The sequence below is a fragment of the Helianthus annuus genome, chromosome 13 (genome assembly GCF_002127325.2).
Source record: "Helianthus annuus cultivar XRQ/B chromosome 13, HanXRQr2.0-SUNRISE, whole genome shotgun sequence".
Lineage (NCBI taxonomy): Eukaryota > Viridiplantae > Streptophyta > Magnoliopsida > Asterales > Asteraceae > Helianthus > Helianthus annuus.
Genome location: NC_035445.2, coordinates 168,701,754 through 168,722,408, shown reverse-complemented (window position 1 = coordinate 168,722,408; position 20,655 = coordinate 168,701,754). Strand labels below are relative to the sequence as shown.

Genomic DNA, 20,655 nt, shown 5'->3' with positions numbered 1-20,655 from the left:
TTCATTACAATTTGAAGTTTTTGAATTTGTTGATTTTACAGAAACAGATTGTTTTTGAACCACATCGGTTTTAATTGCTTTTTCAATCCTTTTGACCTGTTGGCGTTTCTGCTTCTTCTCCCTTTCTTTTACAAGTCGGGGATCTTGTTTTGTGGAAACAGATGGCTTACGGTCAGTCTTGTCACGGGGATCATCAACCTTCCCTTTTTGCTTATGAAGATAAGGGCAATTCCGAATTATATGCCCAATAGTTCCACACTCAAAACATGATCTTCGTTCAACATACCTCGAAGAATCATGTGTTCTCTTAGCCGATGATGTTGAACTTTGTGAACCCGAGGTACTAGGCTGTGAACTGTTTTGTTCATTTCTTTTCAAAACAGTAGCTTTCTTGACAAAATCTAAGTTAGATTTATTTTCAAACGTTTCAATTTTGTCCGTTCCCGTCGATTTCACAAAGTTAACATTTTTCTTCTTCTTTTGATTCGGCTTCTTCTGGACTTGAGCCGGTGCCTTTCCTTTGGGCTTGGTGTGATTTTGCTGTTTTGGCATTACTGGTAATTTCTTGTTGCCAAATTGTTTTCGAACTTCAGCCTTTGGGATTGGAGGACACTGTGTAACTGTAACATGTGGTCCTTTCTTCCCCAAAAACTTACTTGTCGAATTTTCAAAGACTTTATCGATTAAGGATTGATTAACGTTCTTAATAGGAAAATCTTTGTCTGAGTAAATTTTATCATCACCAACCAAAGTGTACAGCAAGGTCACACTCTCCGACTCCTTCTCAGACGAGGACTCAGTTGCAACAGTCTTAGCGGGTGTGGCAGGGGGATCACATAGAATGTGATTCTCAAGAGGTATGTCCTCATTTTTGACTACCGCATCAGACTTTGCTGGGACAGTATCATCAGATTCATCATCAGACGAATCAGCATCCTCAATCACAACTGGAGGATCCTGTTTCTGTTCAGCAGTTACAGATGTATCTGCTGACACATTTGAATCTGAGGATACTTCTTTCTGGTATCCGAGTCCTGCTGCAAACTCCTTCACATCAAGAGGAACAGATGGTTCGAAGAACACTCTATCCTCCTCATCAGGCATGGCATCATAATTGTGTCTGACTGGTGGTGGACATTTTTTGTATCCTATGCATGTGACATCCTTCTTTTCTTTCTGAACGTCAATGATGTGATCCAACACGTAGCTAGAGCTCAAATAGCTGTCTAGCTTGAGTTGGATTGCCTCACTTTCCGTTTTTACACAGACCATTTCCTTTTGCATTGCCTCAAGACGTGAGATGTACAAATTAATGTCCGTTTGTTTTCTGGAAACCATTTTAGTCAATTCAGTTTTATCTTTCTTTAATGTCTCAATCATTGACTTAAATTCCTTTTCATGGTTTTCATAAAACATATTGGCTTCTGTGCATTTTAAAAGATCCACAGTCAACTTCTGATTGTGGATGAATGTCACATCATATTTTTCTTGCAAAGCCTCGTGTTTGCTTTGCAATGCACACCACTCAGCATTCAAGGAACCATGTTTGTCTTGCAAGTCAAACAAACTAGCTTGTAAAGCATCATGTTTGGCTTGCAACTCAGACATGCTTGCCTCAAACTCAGCACATTTAGCCTGCAAGCTATCACGGTTATCACAGTTTACAGCAATGGGTTCATCGACACATACCTGACTTGAAGAACTGTCGACATTAGCCATAAAGGCTGAATGGAGAGAAGACGAAGTACAAGCAGCTTGATCCATCAGAACAGATCTTCTTTGAGTTTCTGCTGCAGCTTCCTCCAAAAGTTCATCAATATCAGCATCAACTGAGGCACTAGATGTCTCACCCATATTCTCATCGCCTGACCTAGATGAATCTTCATCAACACTCCTGCTGTACCCAGAAGAGTCTTCATCTTCAGAAGATTCACCACCACTGGCGGAAGATTCTCCACCACTGGTGTTAACTACATCCTTCACAACTTGAGCAAAGCAAGCTGTACCATTAGGAGCATCACCACCAAACTGGATTGACCAGTCGCAACCTTCATCCATCTGAACTACAAGTGCCCGGTTGGCTTGATTGTTGACAGGCACTAATGTACGTTCATTATTTCCGTTCTGGTTCTGCTGGTTGCCCTGGTTTCTGAAGGGGTTCTGGTTTCCATGCTGTGCTGGCTTTGCACATTCCCGTTTAAAGTGACCCCGTTCACCACAGTTGAAGCACTTTACAGCTTGCTTATCGAACCCATACTTGGTGTCTCGCTTACTTTCCAAGCTGGTTCTTCCAGTACTTTCCATCCAATCCTTTGCTCTTCTTACAGCACTTGCAAAGGCCCACTTGATATCCATCAAGTCCATCTCTTCTTTATCTATCTGCCTATAGTCTTCCTGTGTCAGATTAATGTTGCCAATCTGACCTTCTATCAACCCACAGTACGCGCTCACTATAGTGTTAAGTAGCTCCATGTGTTCCTTGGCTACTTCTACACTGACTTTGGAGAAGCTTGACGTGTCGAGCTGTACTGTACCTGGCTTTGATTGTTGACTAGCAGATGATGTTCCTCCATAACATGCACGTTGTTGTTGAGCAGGAGGCGGAGGAGGAGGTGGTTGGATTGGATTTCCAAATATGTCTGTGGTGGGAGGCGGCTTAACAGGAACTTGTATTGGATTACCAAAACAATCTGTGCTTGTGACAAACGCCGTTTGAATTGGAGCATGTGAACCAGTTCTTGCAGACGAAGAGCTGGAAGTTCCATAATACATTTCTGGATTCTGTGGCAGTGGAACTCTCTTCGCCTTCAATGTTTCCTCCTGATCCTTGTTTTCCAAAAGTTGCACGAAGTCGTTAAAACTTGTAGTTCTCAACGCTCCGTTATACTTAAGGATTTCCAAGAAACTACTCCATTGAGGAGGTAAGGCATCAGCAAACTTCTTTACCACCTCTGCTTGAGTTGTTGTAACTCCAAAATTGTTCAACTCAGTAAGCAGGTGATAGAAACGACTTGTCATGTCTCCCAGAGACTCCTTATCCATGCAAGCGAAGCTATCAAATTCTTTCTTGAGTAGATCATGACGCAGCTGACGTGTTGCTTCATTCCCTACTCCTCTTGTTTTCAACCCGTCCCACAACTTCTTAGTTGTCTTGAAGCTGACAAACTGGTGATAAATATCCTTGCTCAAAGCCTGGGTGAGAATGGCGTATGCTTTCTTTTCCAGATCATACGTTTTCTTTTTATCTTCGGGAAGATCAGCAAATGACGCAGTCTCTGAAGCAGCAACCTCTATGGCTTGATCGAAATCTGTGGTGAAACGTATCCACAGTTCCGTATTTTGACCAAGAACATATGTTTTAAACCTCTCAGCCCATCCTGGATATTCATTCAAACTCATCAGTTTTGGGGGTCGATTCAAACTTCCTGTTTCGCTTTCGCTTAATAAGATACTTTGTACACTCGGAGGTTGACCCGTTACTAATGCCCATTGATTTGATGGTAAAGCATTTGCTTGTGAAGATGTAGATACTGGGGATTCGGCCCATGATGGTGATAGACTTGTACACGTGTATTTTCCACTATCAGGAGCCGGTGTACCCCACCATGAAGGAGTAACTCCTGAACTTGTATATTTACCACTATCTGGAGCAGGATTCCACCAACTCGGATTCATGATTGATAAGCAAAATAAATGCTAAGTGAATAACCCGAGAGATCACACAGCCGAACGATCCTGTTCGAGAGATCTGAAATCACAGAAACTTGTTAACAATAAACAGACCACAATCGAAAGATCAACTATTGTTCGAAGGATCAACAGTACTCGAAAGATTACTGTTGAGTCTTGAACAATAATTTCGAAAGATTCAAGAACTCGAAGGATTCCCTTTTGAAAGATCCTTATCTTTCGAGTCAAATCCCTATCTTTCGGACACTTATCTTTCGAATAGCTAACTTCCGAAGGATCACACTTGTTCGAATGATCAACAGTGTTCGAAGGATCACTGTTGACTTTCGAGCACTGGCTTCGAAAGACTCAAAATCTCGAAAGATTCACACTTGAAAGATCCTTATCTTTCGAGATAAAACAACTATCTTTCGAAAAGATTCCCTGATCGAAAGATATGTTTCAAACTTCGAAGGACTACTCGAAAGATGTTTATCTATCGAGCTGTCACTGATCGAAGGATGGTCTGTCGATGTCGAAGGATATCTTTCGATGTCGAAGGATATCTTTCGAATGTGCACTGACACACTGACACAGATGTGACGGGTTGGTGAAAAGGTGATGGGTTGGTAAGTCAACTTTCGGCAAAAGGGTATGGCAGGCTGACAACTTTCCTACCAACCACGATTTTCAAACAAGAACTTACCCAAAATGGTAAATTTAACCCAGAAACCGGTGACCGGAACCTTAACCGGAATATTGCCGGAATTCACCAAAACACTCAAAAACAAGTTTTCAAGTTACCCAACCCCACTTTAAGCACTCCCGGTTAGTTTAGACACGTTTTTACCCAAAGAAAATGCAAGAAACTAAGTAAAAACAGGTGCAAAACCAAGTGTTTCAACACACCAAAACTTGTAAAAACCCGGTTTTAAACAAGGTAAAGAGCCAAGCTCTGATACCACTTGTAGGTCCCTTTTTCTCGGAGGATTACGAACCTAAACCTTGTTATACAAACCTACTAGCGAGTGCGGAATCCAAGCTAGCAAGCAAACCGAGTTAGTAGCAAGTAGAGAAACAAACACACAAGTTCACCGATTAACACAACTTGTATTAATGCAATGAGGGTTCGGTTACAAGCTCAATGTTTACAGAAATGTTCTATAAACTCTCTAAGTGTGTGAGTGTTTCGGACAGGATGCTCTCTGCTCTCTATCTCTCGGTGTGACTATCTGTGTGCATCTGTCTACTGTCCTCAACACTGCATGGGTATATATACCCATATACAGCATGTCTTCTCGAAGGATTCGATAGATGGTCCGAAGGATCATCTTTCGGATACAATGCTTTCGAAGGATAAGCAGGGACCTCGAAAGATCATCTTTCGAGGTCTAATCATTCGAAGCATATCTTTCGAGCACCTCGAAGGATCAACATTATCCTTCGAGGTTATCCTTCGATTCAGACAAACATATCAAACATATTCCAACTGTTGGCCAAGTCAATCCGGAGGATGGTTGACTTGGTCAACTTACAGACTACCAAGGACATCGTTTACATACAGACCGAATACAGACAAAGTACAGACACAAGTGCACCAACAAGTGATAATAAATTGAATGAAGACTCGGATTTTTGTTGTATAATGTTGAGGTGTACGAAATTGACAAGTGACAATTACGTATAACATCCTCTCCACAGATTGTCTTCGTTGCTAACACGTGGCATCTCTTCTTCGTTAGTGAGACTTCATCGAACCTCACTAGTGGTAACTTGCTTCAGTGGTTAGTTCCTTTAATCTTCATCAGATGGTAACTCGACATCATAGGCTAGTTCCATAATCCTCATTAGTGGTAACTTGCCATTAGAGGCAAAATTCCATTAATTCCAATCAGAGGTATGTAACTTAGACCATGAACGACAAGTGCCATCAGACGCAACTTGTAACCGCTCCAAGGGTTCCTTGAAATTAACGGCCTAAAAAACAACGAATAAATATCTAGTCAAAGAATCCCGCCAATTTTTAAAACAGACGAAATTAATTAAAACTGCTAAAATTGTGGAAAACCTTTACTTAGAAATTGGAGCTCTAGATGTCCAAATTGGGTGCTGACAGTCGCGAAAACCCTGTTTAGCTTAACTTCAAATGTAATGGAAGTTATGCCCTGTTTAGCTTGAACCATTTTCCAGTCCACTTATGTGTGTCTAGTCGCACCAAATATGAGTATGCTAGATCATGGATCAACTCTGTATCACCATCAATGTGAAGATTAAACATGGTTCTGTACTTTGTACTTTTGTTTTCATTCACCTTGAAAATGAAACAACTTAACAAAATAGAAGCAATGATATTCATCTGCAGCACATACGCAAATTCTTGAGCCAAACAAATTCTTTGTCCCGCTTGTTTTTCTTCATCAAAACAGTAAATCATATCAAAATCGTAAACAAACAATATACATTTTATAATCTAGATACTTTTGCCTTGGTCATGTGACATAACTTTTTACATATCAAGGGTTTAGTTACATGATCTGAACGAAAAAGAAATGATTGATATGGGTTGTGTTTTACTAACCTGCAAAGCTGGAAACAAAGGAGCTTTCTGGATGAATGCAACAATGTGATGAAACCATCTTTCTGGTTCGAACTTATCAAACTTGACCCCCCCCTATTGCATATGGCTGATAAGGTATGGTAATCTCCTTTCTTCACATCATAACCAATAGATACATCATCACCCCGCAAAGCATATAAATCGGCATCTGATGGTATTGTTTCCACCTAAACATTTCAGTCTAGTAAACAAGAGCATATGAAAAGTTGCCAAGTTTGTAGTACTTCACTTTTTTTATAAATCAACTTTAGAGGATGTAAAGTTACCCAAAGTGTATTTTTAAAAAATAACAGCCTTGAAATTGATTTAGTAAAAAAGTTAGGCTATCATTGAAATAGTACTTCTTTTGTTGAGACGCTAATTATTAATAATTATTAATTTATACCACTGGAACTGCATGATGGTCTTGATAGTTCCGTTGAAATCTGCATGAAGATACTGCATCATTTTGAGGCTTTCTTCACTCACACTGTTTGCAAATTCTACAACATTTGTGACATTGTTTCTCATTTTTGTTGTTTCTTTGATTCTGTTGCAGCCTTATCTTGAAGCATGTAAGTGAACCAAGTTAACACAGTAGATGTAGTGCCCTTTCCAGCAATTTTAAAAATTTAAGGGTCAAACAACACTCTTTGACGTTAGTGTCCAAAATCCATTGCTTTTAAAAGTAAATATAACAAGGATGGCTAAAAAACAACTTTTTTCCATTAAAGATGATGTGGAACCTGTTGCATTTATATCCCAGTTATAAAACTATTCTCAAAACAATGAAGAAGAGTAGTAATCAATTTTGAAATAAATATAATCCGTTTGACATCAAGAGTCAAACTGTAGTTCATATTTTGTGGATGTGAGAATTTCAACTCATTTATATATAATAAAAGGGTTCATGTGGTTATCTCAAATGGATCAAACAGTATTATTGAAAAAGTATACTCAAAATGTGTTATTTATACTTATTTGTGTGTGTGTATAATGTGTGTGTGTAACATAATTTGACTTTATCCAAAATTATATTTATTTAATACACCATTAATCCAAAATTGTATTTATTTAATATACCATTAATCTAAAATTACATTATTTCGTGTAATACATAGAGTTTTCAAAGATTTAACTTTTTTATTATTTGGTATATAAATTACAATACACGAGGTTCTTAAAAATATAATATTTATTTATTATTTAATATATAAAATTACATTTATTCAACCCGTGTAATAAATGAGGTTTTTAAAGATATATTGTTTTATTATTTAATATGTAAAATTACATTTTTTTCCACCCGTATAATACACGGGGTAATAATCTAGTTCTTTTATATTTAGATTGACCTTTTTCACTTGAACCAAATCAACTTCAAAAGCATCTTTGAGTAATGAATCCATCGTGCTATCATGAATAAATCCTATGTTATATCATGAATACCAATAATCAAAACCAGGTTGTTATATGATAATGGGATGGTCAAATGTTGTAGACTAAACGGAACTTACACTTATGTCATCGATGCTTTGATTGTTATTTGCTGATTTAGTCATCATATGCCCGGGATTTACCCCATTTTCCTGAAGATTAGGCTGCCAAAGTCTCTCATTCAACTGTGAATGTTCCAACATCACCCAGAATATACTTTACAGTGTCATGGTTAGAGGAACTTGCAAAACATAGTTGTATCATATATGATATTTGATTCGATTGTCCAACTAAATTGACACTTCTGATTTAAGATAATGAGAAAAATGCTTGATTTACGTGTTTTACAAAATGCCATATTTTGAATGGAATTCCTAAAAATGCGTCATTGAACTAACTCAATTCATGAATTATTGAACACACTCGATTCAAGAAAAAAAGCACATATCCGTTCAGCCCCCTCTGATTTGAACAAATTATTGAATTAATCAAACCAAAAGTCAAGGTGATATAAATAAGGGATATTGGCCTTTAATAATCTCTACTAGACGTCATTGCCCACATTGACACCTTTTTTTATTCCCCCTAACAGTCCCATCTTTTATATTAGAGCAATCTTTTATTTTTTGTTGACGAACATAATATTTGTAAAATAATGCAGATTAACATTTAAGAATTATATACATCCTATCAAGGTTTATCAAAACTCTTTTAAGTAAAATTTAGAAATTGGCAATTGCTATTTACTTAATTTAAATCAAATATTGTAGAAGTGCAAAAAAAAAAAAATGGTTTGGATAACCTGACCTAAGACCACACCTTGAATCGGTTTGACCCACACTGATTCCAACGCAACCCAAACTGCCAATATGTATATTTGTTCCTACTCTTGTTACAAAAACCAACTCGAACCTGTTTGAAAATCTGGTATAATATTAGGAAACTAGGGGTTTAAAAAAGCAAAACAATTTCAACACGACCCAAACCGATTAGTGTATATAGGATCAAATATTTTCCTTCATAACTGGCTTACAACCCAACCGATTTTGAATCAAAACGGTTTTAACCAAACAACCTGGCCAAACTGAGCCAGTTTTGCTAAATAAAAAAGAACAAATGTACACCTCTACTATATTCTATAGATGGGACTAGTTGGGCGTAATAACATTCCTTAAATGTAAACCAGTTGGGCTTCCAAGCTCCAACATTAGAACAGTACTGGGCCAGGCCCAAACTAGAAAGAAACCAGGAGCCCATAACTTTGAAAATAAATAACTAGAGGTGTGACGATGTTAATTGTTACCTAATGGTGTGAGCAGCGGTTCGGTGACGGGTCGCCGGAAAAATAATGGCGTCAGCGAGCCATCGGCTGTGATGGGTTTAGAAATCCGATAGGATGTGAAGATGGTTGTATGATGTCGTTTTTCGGGTATTCACGGCAGGAAATCTGTTTTCAATGACTACAGAAGAAAGAAGAAGAATGTAAGGGTTATTTGTTTGAAACAACGACTAGCAATAATTTCTACGTAAGAGACAATTGCTATTTAATTAACAACTACCTCTATTAGTCTCTTATATGTGGATGTAGGGGATATGAGATATGAGAGATTCGGGCCAGTAGTGGGAGCCTCTTCCTTCACACCTTTCTTTCAACTCCTACTCTTGTTACTAACACCCTGAACTCGAACCTGTTTGAAAAATAGGTATAATCAGGGTGTCCCTAAGACCATCCATAAGAACTAGTTTAATACCCGTCCGGTGGACGGGTTACGTTGAACAACGTAACAAACAAAGCTAATCTATATTAAGTGTACACATTTTAGACAACGTTACAAACAAAAGCATAATTCTTTAATTTATAAAAGGAAAACGAACGTCAACAGTTTACAACCACAAAACGATAGAAAATAAAACTAACAGAGTAGTAAAATATGACATGGTGTCAGTTTAATGAAAAAGTAAACTGTTGGCAAAACATATGCATGGTAACGTACAACAACATGGGCGGAAAGTGTAATAACATTCAAACATGGTTTATTGCCTCAACTTTTTAGGCTTTTGGATCATCCTCTTTGATCTCAAAGGGGGCCTCTTTTCGACCTGCTGACTTGATGCCTCGTGCCCATCTGTATACCTGTCCAGTGGACGGGTATATTAATGGTATAATGACAATATATATATATATATATATATATAATATTTATATTTTAACCCGCTATGAGTCATACCCATTTTGACCGAATAGTTTTGGTTTTATAAAAAAAAATTAGAAACCTCTTCTTGGAGTTTATTGCTTAAAACACTTATCCATTTTCCTATCACTACTTGACCAATATAACACACATTGAAAGTCACCCATTTGACCCGTTACCCAACCCGACCATTTTCCTGTCTGTACTTAACCAAAATAAACACAGGTACTAAAAATGGTTTGTTTAACCTGATACCAACCCGTCCATTTTGCATCTCTGCTTATCATGATAAGCAAATTGAACGTAAGGTTAAAAGAGATTTACTAACCGTTATTTTTAGGGGTATTCCTGTAACAGATGTTTGAGTATAACCAACACTGACAAGAATTCCTAAAGTATTACTTGCTGCAAACAATGCTAAAGTTACATGCACATCATGCAACAGTAACATTAGGGGTATTTCTGTAATATATGGTCCTGTTATGAAATCAAAGAGAATAAAAAGTAGTTACTGAGTGTTTCACATCACCATGATCTTGCTTTCTTGCATTTTAGTGTAGTGTATAAAAGAGCAAATGAGAATAAAATTGCTAACAGACCACTTGCGTAAATGAACTTAAACCGATACTCCACTTTCGGTTCCTCATTTTTAGAAACTTTAATCTCTTTCCAAGCAGTGAATTAACAAACTAAATATCTATAAAAATAAATTTCAGTTGGGACGGTGACATTAATTCTATTCAATCATTACAGCTTAATACAACAAAGATAGAACATCTCTATTTTCGAGTGTGTCCATAATACAAGAATACAACAAAAATAGAAGTAAAAAAAGTAACGAAGATGCCCGTAAAACAAATAAATAAAAGTTTCTATGGTCATGATAGCCCAACCACATCAAATCGCTTCAACCTCGTAACGAAGCCATGTAACAATTATTTTGAACCAAAGATCCAATAAATATGTGTGGGTTGGTCATCAAGACGAATGTCACTTTTTTTTTCTTTTAGCATTTTTATACTTTAAAATTACAAATTTAAATATAAAATAGAAATGTTATAAAACAACCATGTTTAATAGCAAAATACAATGTATATTTCTATTTTAATTTTTAAATTGCTATAATGTACCTAATCATTTTAATTTATAGCATAAAAACATAAATTAAAAAAAAAATAAAAATAAATGGGTCAACCCACCACGTTAAACCGAACCCAAGATTCAGCTAAACCCATTTAGGCCCGAAGTCAAACCCGCTTCTCTAATCCGTTTTTAGTTTGCCTGTATGTGTGTGTATAGGATCGCAAAACCTCAAGTAATAATTAATTAGTTGCCTCACCAGGTTGCATGAATGCGTCCAAATCCACTCCAAAATCATATAGCATAGGATTAACAGAAGCAAGCTTCATAGAAAGAAGCTGAAAATTTGTTTTTTTAATTCAGAATTTGCAAAGTAAGTATATTTTCTATAATACTTGACCCACATACTATAAAATTTAGGGTAAGAGCAACTTACAGTTTCCTTTAAAATGCTTGTTATCTTCATTCAGCCTTGTACAAGCATAATTCCCAGCCCTGTACGACTGTTTTTCGCAGCCATTTGCAGCTGTATTTCTCAAAAGTGGTCTAGCCCATTCCACAAGGCATTGTTCTCTGCTAGGTCGTTTTTTGTCCATTGATCGATCTTCTTCCTGTTAGTAGCTCTAGTAAAACGACTCCAAAACTATAAACATCAGTCATGGTTGTCAGGTGACCTGTCATGACGTACTTAGGTGCAGCATAGCCGTGTGTTCCCATCACTCGTGTACTCACATGTGTCTCGTCTCCCTCAGGGCCATCTTTGGCTAACCCAAAATCCGAAAGTTTAGCCGTATAATCATGTTTTTGAGACCAAGTCCATAACATTAAGTAAACATACTTAATAGTAACTCTTAAAAAAATTTCAATTGTAATTAACGTGTTAATTAGTTATAACCAATTTACAAAATGGACAAAGTATGTTTCTGGGTTGCCCGGCCTATACAAAGAAGGACTCATTCCAACCCAAACAACCACCCTGTGACCCTTGAAAGATCGATAAACAAAGAGACTCACCGATCCCAATAGAATATTTGAAGTTCAGAAGTCGCGATAACGGGTTTTTCCTCCCCATGAAGAAAGGCTAGCCCTTTTGCAGCACCAAGTGCGATTTTAATCCTTGTCAGCCACGGCAAAGAAATCGAATACCCTACCCTGAATCCATCCATAAAAAACATGATCAGCATCATTTTGTTTTTTTTATAATCAAAATTAAATAAATGCAAGAAATAAAATATTACTTCTAAATAGTTGACTCTCCAAATTGCCCCTTGCCATATATTCATATACAAGAAGCCTGTTCTTGTCTTCACAACAATAACCGATCAACTTCACTAGATGTGGATGCCTCAATTGCCCCAAAAAGGTCACCTCAGACTATAAACAATAACAATAATCTTATTATAATCAGCAAACAATAATCTTATAAATTAATTTAACGAAAATACAATACTTGCTTACCAGCCATTCATTGTGACCTTGACCACCATCCAAATCCAAGAGTTTAACGGCAACAGGTTGCGCCTCTACTACCCCGGGCCTAAGCTTATCGTCGATGAAGCCTTTATGAATCGTTCCAAAGCCACCTTCACCGAGGTAGTTACTGAAAGCGAAATCATGTGTGATCATAGTAAGCCTTTATGAATTTTTTATATATATAAATTCAGTTGTGGGGTTTGGAGAACATGCATGCTTGCCATTTCACTCTGTCTAAGCTTTTATAAGTTAATTTTTTTTAGTTTATAGTTTATGCATCACTTTGATAGACAATACATTCTTGCTGAACTGACGGAGCATAAAAACTCTTATACTGACTTTGACTTTTTTCAACTTGTTTTACTGCTTTCATGCTATTGGTTCAATCGACTTCATTTTTTCTTCGTGGCTTAGTGTGTATGTAGTGTAGATTTTTAATAAAATCAGAAAATTGATCATGTGTATTCCTTAGCTTCTTTTGTAAACTAGATTGACATTCATGTCGTAGTATCCAGTAGATCGTTTTTCATGTCTAAATTGGGGGTGAGTGCTAAATTAGGGTTCTTGAACCTAAAAGTCGAGATTTTCCATTTAATTGATTCAAAGAAAAAGAAGTTTGTAAATAACCGGTTATATGGAGGTTTTCCATTTCGCACACCCTTGAACGAGTGACCCACTTACCCGTTTCTTTTTCAGGAAAGTTTATGAGCTTTTATTAACTAATTATGTTATTTGTTCATAAAGTAGAACTTTAGTTTAATGGTTGTGTATAGATGTGTATGTTGCATCATATGTACTATGCAGATTGCTATTGAAAATGGTCACTTAATCTGTTAATTGACTATATCTTTGGGATTCATTTGGATCTTTTAGGCTGCTAATGTTCAGTTAGTTGTTAGATTACTTTTTAATATTTATTTTATTGGGGTTGGTTAACGTACAATTGGGCTTAACGTACATTGCGTACGCTGTGAATATATAACATACGATTTTGTTTTTTTAATCACCATGCGATTTTGTTATTTTTTTAGCATGCGATCTGTTATTTTTCCAAAACATGTGATTGGTTTTTTTTACTCATGCGATTTTTTACCCCTATCCAAAAAATCGCATGTTGTAAGTACAAACTTCGGATGTTATATATTCACAGCGTACGCAATGTATGCTAAGCCCAATTGTACAATACACTTTCTAATATCGCTAGCTTTTACATGACCACTCACTCTCTGTGTGTATAGGGATCCGGATGGGGAAAATGGTCAATTCATCAGCCAACATCCGATCGAAAACAGGGTACTCTGTTTTGGTCACTGGAGCAGCTGGTTTTGTAAGAACCCACATCAGCGCCATCTTGAAACGCCATGATGACTGCGTTTTAGGGTTAGACAATTTTAACAATTATTACGATCCTACCCTCGAAGGGCTCGTCAAGTTTTGTTGGAAAAAAGTGGGATTTTTATTGTGGAAGGGGACATAAACGATACCGTTTTGCTGAACAAACTCTTTGACGTTGTACATTTTACTCATGTGATGCATTTAGCTATCAAGCTGGTGTTAGATACGCAAAGCAGAGTCCGTAATCTTATATTCATAGTAACATTGTCGGTTTTGTTAATGTTCTTGAAGTATGCAAAAATGCAAATTCACAGCCTGCAATTGTTTGGGCATCTTCTAGTTCTGTTTATGGGTGAAATACAAAGGTACCCTGTTCGGAAAAAGACCGAACTGATCAACCCACGAGTCTATACATCGCAACGAAGAAAGCGGGAGAAGAAATTGCGCATATGTATAATCATATTTACGGGTTGTCTTTAACGGGTTTGAGGTTCTCTACGGTTTATGGACCGCGGGGTAGACCGGACATATATGGCTGACTTTTTCTTCACTAAAGATATCTTGAAACGAAAACCGATTCCCATTTTTGAGTCAGGTAATCATTGGACCATTGCGCGTGATTTTACGTGTATTGATGGTGTTGTAAAGGGTTGTTTAGGTGCTTTAGACACTACTGAAAAGAGTACAGGAAGTGGTGGGAAGAAAAAAAGGGGCTGCCCTGTTTAAAATTTTCAAATCTAGGGAATACTTTGCCTGTACCTGTTTCGGATCTTGTTAGTATTTTGGAGAAGTTATTGAAAGTGCAAGCGAAACGACGTGTGATGAAGTTGCCTAGAAATGGTGATGTCCCATTTACTCATGCGAATATTAGTTTGGCGCAAAGGGAGTTCGGGTATAAGCCAATGACGGATCTTCAAACGGGGTTGAAGAAGTTTGTTAGATGGTATGAGAAGTATTACGGTTCGGGGAAGAAGAGTGATCATTGAGGCATGGCGCAACATGTTGATGCAAAAAGCGGTAAACTTGTACCTAAATTCTTATTCATTTTTTATATACTCGCATGATTCTTTTGTTAATATTGCAGTTTTTGAAAAAAAAATTATCTTGTTTTCAACTGTTGCTATAAGATGTTGCATCAAGGAGGATTCGTGAACAAGTTTTTGTGGTCCATGGGGGTCTGGTTAACTCGCGCAAATGTAATTTATTGATTATGGATTATTGTAGGATTCGTGACTAATAGACCAAAATTTATTTGGTTGGACTTGTATCATTTCATAGTGTATTCAAATAAACAGAACACATTTGTTTAAATGTTGTGATGTTTGTTGATTGAAGGTCGACTTGCCGTGTGTTTTTTCCTTTTCTTTTTATTATAAATTTCTTGATATGAGTTTGGTTTTGTGATCTCTTGATAATTTCTTTTTCATTCAGGTTTGACTTTAATGATTTCCTTTGTTATGTTATCTCATTACCTGTCTTTCTTTTTCTGGATATTGGAGACATCAGGTCTTTTGAATCTGCATTTAAACTTATTATTGTAATTTGTAAACTGAAGTTGCAATAGTATAAGGGGTCGTTTGGTTCGTGGAATTCTATGGAATTGGAATTTATTCCGTTCATAATCATGTTTGGTTGGACATTGGAATGGAAACATCAAATTCCTTTAGTCGAGGGAATTTAAGAATCGTTCCTCCTACCCATGAAAAGTTTCCATTCCAATGGAATGTTGAGCAAATGACAACAATAACCCTTAAAAACAATTGGATCCACATTAACAAACTGGTCCAAATTATCTCTATATCAAAATAGTTTCTTGTTATACAATCAAATGGTCATGTTTATCGCAATAGAATGGATTTTTATAATTAAATAATATATTATGTTAAGTTCCATTGATTAACGAGTTCTAGACATTGAAATTAAAATAATAAAAAAAAATCAAATAGTAAATTCTTTTATTAAACATCTAGACATTGAAATTAAAATAACAAAAAAAGATCGAATAGTAAATTCTTTTATCAAATAAAAATTGTAGTGATCATTGACCACTGCACACAATCCATGGCGGATTTTTCGTTGAGTTGAGGAGGGGGTTATCAAACAAAAATTGTAGTGATCAATGACAACTGCACACAATCCATGGCGGATTTTTCGTTGAGTTGGGGAGGGGATTAATTTTTTGTCTTTCAAGTTTTTAAACAATTCAATTCCATTAATAAATTTACCGACCAAACATTCCATTAATTTTCAAAAGATTCCATTCAAATTTTAATTCCAGTTCCATTTCTGATTCCATTACAAAACATTCCATGAACCAAATGCCCCCTAAGGTTATCAAACAATCATGTCGTAATAGTGGTTGTGCGTTCTTACCATCTAAATCGCAATCACTAGTTACATAAATCTATTAACAACCTAGGACAATATTTGTGTAAACTTTACAGGTCATGTCTACTTTATTTATCAATTCTTTATAAGATATTGTAACATGGATGGATACCTTTCAAGTTACTTCCAAGTGAATTACATCTTTCTAGGACACAATGTTGTTGGGAGATTGACTTTGTGTGGATCACAATCAAGCTAATACTTAGCTAATACCCTAGATTGATTATTAGTTTGTAACGAAATCTTAATTAAATCAATATTTCAAGTATCACTGTTTCATGGTCAATAGATTGAACATAGCAATAAACAAGAGTAGAAGAACAATTCTTTTGAGCACAAGGAATTAATCAAAATCAAATGTTTTAATACCTCATGTAAAACTAGTAACAAATTTTACAGACGATTTCCTAGATATGTTAGGTTGGGTGGCTTGCAAATTTCCTCTAAAGTTTGCACACATAAGTTCTAGCACCGAATTCATACTCAACTGCTTGACACGATAAGCTATGAGGTCAAGTGATAACTAATTCAATACGGACTCATGTTTTTGTTATCTTGTTGAGATGTACGGAATTGACAAGTGACAATTACGTATAACATCCTCTCAACAGATTGTCTTCATCAAATGATAGGCTAATACGTGGCATCTCTTCTTCGTTAGCGAGACTTCATCAATCTTCACTAGAGGTAACTTGCTTGAGTGGCAAGTTCTTTTAATCTTCATCAGATGGTAACTTGACATCAAAGGCAAGTTCCATTAATTCTTTATTGGTTATAAGTTCCAATCGGAGGTGCGTAACTTAGCCCATGAATGCCAAGTGCCATCAGACGCAATGTGTAACCGCTCCAAGGGTTCCTTGAAATTAACAGCCTAAAAAACAACAAATAAATATCTAGTTAAAAAATCTAGCCATTTTTTACAAGTAGACGAAATTAATTGAGACTGCTAAAATTGGGGAAAACCTTGGCTTCAAAACTGGAGCTCTAGATGACGAAATTGGTTGCCGAGATTTGGGAAAACCCGCCTATAGCATTTGTCCATGCGTGTGGCTCGTCGAGACGTTTATGTCCATTACTTATCCCCCATATAACTTCAAACGTACTGAAAGTTAATCCTTTTTTAGCATGAACCATTTTCCAATCCACTTCCGTGTGTCTAATTGCACCAAATACGAGTATGCTAGATCATGGATCAACTCTGTATCACCATCAATGTGAAGATTAAGCATTTGCACTTTTGTTTTCATTCACATTGAAAATGAAATAACTTAACTAAATAGAAGCAAAGATCTTCCTTCATCTGCAGCACATACGCAAATTCTTGAGCCAAACAAATTCTTTGTCCCTCTTGTGTTTCTTCATCAAAATAGTAAATCATGTCAAAACTTTTGCTTTGGTCATATGACATAACTTGAAGGTTGACTGTTAAACAAGGCCACATAAAATTTTACAAATCAATGGTTCAGTTACATGATCTGAACGAAAAAGGAATGATCAATATGGGTTGTATTTTTACTAACCTGCAAAGCTGTAAACTTAAGGATGCTTTGTGGATGAAAGCAACAATGTGATGAAACCATCTTTCAGGTTCGAATGCATCAAACTTGACCCTGCCTATGGCATATGGCTGACAAGGTATGGTAATCTCCTTTCTTCACATCATAACATATAGATACATCATCACCCCGCAAAGCATATAAATCTGGCGTCTGATGGTATTGTTTCCACCGAAAAGGTTCATCCTAGTAAACAACAGCATATGAAGCTTGCCACATTTGTATTATAAGATGTAAAGTTACCAAAAGTGTAATAAAAAAAATTAAAACCCTTGAAATTGTTTTCGTAAAAAAAACCGGCTTATCATTGAAATATTATTTCTTCTGTTGAGACGCTAATTATTAATATTAATTAATTTATAACTTTCAGACAAAAAGAACTTTCAGTAGGCCCAACCTGTTACGATATGAGCCTCTGACTCTCCTGTAAGTTATGAGAAATTGCTAAATATCTGAGATAGCATACCACTGGAACTTCCGTTGAAATCTGCATGAAGATTCTGCATCTTTTCTAGGCTTTCTTCACTCACACCGTTTTCAAATTCTACAACATTTGTGACCTTGTTTCTCATTTTTGTTGTTTTTTCGATTTCTGTTGCAACTTTATCTTGAATCTCAGTAATGTAACAAGAATGTAAAAAAAAACTCAAGAAGCTTGATAGATTTTCTTCTTTCTTTAACTGCAAATTTAAAAATTCAAGGGTCAAACAACACTCTTTGACATTAGTGGCCAAACCCGTTGCTTATCTTGAATCTCCGTAATGTAACAAGATGTTAAAAAAAAAACAACTTTTTTCCATTAAAGATGATGCTGAACCTGTTGCATTTCCATCCCAGTTATAAATCCATTTTCAACGAAGAATGGTAACCAATTTGTAAATCAATATAATTTGTTTGACATCAAGAGTCAAAACTGTTCTTCATATTTTGTGGATGTGACAGTTTCAACTCATTTATATATAATACAAGGGTTCACGTGGTTATCTCAGATGGATCAAATAGTATTATGTAAGGCCTCCTAATCCAAGATCTCACTCAGCTAAAGCAACCAAAAGGTGTGCGGAATCCACCTGATGATCAACCACTGTAGATGAACACAAGAATGCAAGGATTTGAGAGAGAAATCAAGAATACACAGAGTATTCTTGATGAAGATGAATGACGTCACTCACACAAAGCGCCGCCAGACAAAAAGCACAATGATTAGGGCACAGAAATTCACACATAAATCGTTACCTTGTCTATTCCATATTAAAGTATATATACAAGGTGAAACCCGGACTTTCAACACTAAATAGAAAGCCCGGACAAAACATAGAGCACAAAGCCAACACAGAGTTTTTGCCACAAAACTCAGACAAGCCTAATCTATACAAAACTCAGACAAAGCTAGTCTATATAAACTCTGTCTAAAAATAAACTCTTTCCAAAATAAACTCTTTCTAGCCATAAACTCTTTCTAGCCATAAACTCTTTCCAAAATAAACTCTTTCTAGCCATAAACTCTTTCTAGCCATAAACTCTTTCCAAAATAAACTCTTTCCAACATAAACTCTTTCCAAACTTTGGACATTGTTCGATAAAGACCCTAAATGTTGGAAGCCTTGCACTTATCACCCAAAAGTGCATTAACAAACTCCCCCTTGATCAGTGCATGGTCTTCATTGAACTTGAGATCTTCAAACTTCCATTGGTAACATGGGAGTCATGCACTTATCACCTAAAGTGCATTAACAAACTCCCCCTTGATCAGTGCATGGTCTTCATTGGACTTGAGATCTTCATCCTTTCTTCGAGAGCTGCTTCCTGCCCAGACCTTGTTCTTCACACAGAACTGAACCAACTTGATGGACTGGTCAGCTAGAACACGATCTTCTTCATTGTATTTTAGAGGCAGGCGCCGAAGCTTCTTCAGATGTGCTCCCCTTAAGTTTGCAAGCCAAATCAGATCCAGCACCTTAGCAATCTCCTCCGTCACTTTCGTTTTAGAAATCACTGATTCCCCAGTCTTGAGATGCACGAGCCAGATGCACACAGCTTCTCCAAATATTCCATCTTGAGATGAACGATCCAGATGCACACAGCTTCTCCAATCTAGACATTGAAATTAAAATAATAAAAAAAAATCAAATAGTAAATTCTTTTATTAAACATCTAGACATTGAAATTAAAATAACAAAAAAAGATCGAATAGTAAATTCTTTTATCAAATAAAAATTGTAGTGATCATTGACCACTGCACACAATCCATGGCGGATTTTTCGTTGAGTTGAGGAGGGGGTTATCAAACAAAAATTGTAGTGATCAATGACAACTGCACACAATCCATGGCGGATTTTTCGTTGAGTTGGGGAGGGGATTAATTTTTTGTCTTTCAAGTTTTTAAACAATTCAATTCCATTAATAAATTTACCGACCAAACATTCCATTAATTTTCAAAAGATTCCATTCAAATTTTAATTCCAGTTCCATTTCTGATTCCATTACAAAACATTCCATGAACCAAATGCCCCCTAAGGTTATCAAACAATCATGTCGTAATAGTGGTTGTGCGTTCTTACCATCTAAATCGCAATCACTAGTTACATAAATCTATTAACAACCTAGGACAATATTTGTGTAAACTTTACAGGTCATGTCTACTTTATTTATCAATTCTTTATAAGATATTGTAACATGGATGGATACCTTTCAAGTTACTTCCAAGTGAATTACATCTTTCTAGGACACAATGTTGTTGGGAGATTGACTTTGTGTGGATCACAATCAAGCTAATACTTAGCTAATACCCTAGATTGATTATTAGTTTGTAACGAAATCTTAATTAAATCAATATTTCAAGTATCACTGTTTCATCGTCAATAGATTGAACATAGCAATAAACAAGAGTAGAAGAACAATTCTTTTGAGCACAAGGAATTAATCAAAA

General features: G+C 36.3%; 1 protein-coding gene, 1 long non-coding RNA gene and 1 pseudogene across 2 annotated transcripts; 1 reads left to right on the top strand and 2 right to left on the bottom strand.

The window, feature by feature from the left end:
• Window positions 1-11,661: 11,661 nt before the first annotated feature.
• On the bottom strand, window positions 11,662-12,600 carry LOC110883155 (serine/threonine-protein kinase RIPK-like). Its single transcript, XM_035982471.1, has 4 exons — window positions 12,433-12,600; window positions 12,213-12,348; window positions 11,989-12,121; window positions 11,662-11,772 (listed from the first exon to the last, which is right to left on the bottom strand). The coding sequence occupies exons 1-4, from the start codon at window positions 12,598-12,600 to the stop codon at window positions 11,739-11,741; spliced, it is 471 nt and encodes a 156-aa protein (XP_035838364.1). The 3' UTR covers window positions 11,662-11,738.
• Window positions 12,601-13,628: 1,028 nt separating this feature from the next.
• LOC110886332 lies at window positions 13,629-14,772 on the top strand (annotated as a pseudogene).
• Window positions 14,773-16,687: 1,915 nt separating this feature from the next.
• Window positions 16,688-18,417, bottom strand: LOC110886333. The gene is made up of 5 exons (XR_002562760.2): window positions 18,124-18,417; window positions 17,691-17,912; window positions 17,444-17,592; window positions 17,134-17,368; window positions 16,688-17,041 (listed from the first exon to the last, which is right to left on the bottom strand). It is a non-coding gene; the product is annotated as an uncharacterized LOC110886333 (long non-coding RNA).
• Window positions 18,418-20,655: the final 2,238 nt, after the last annotated feature.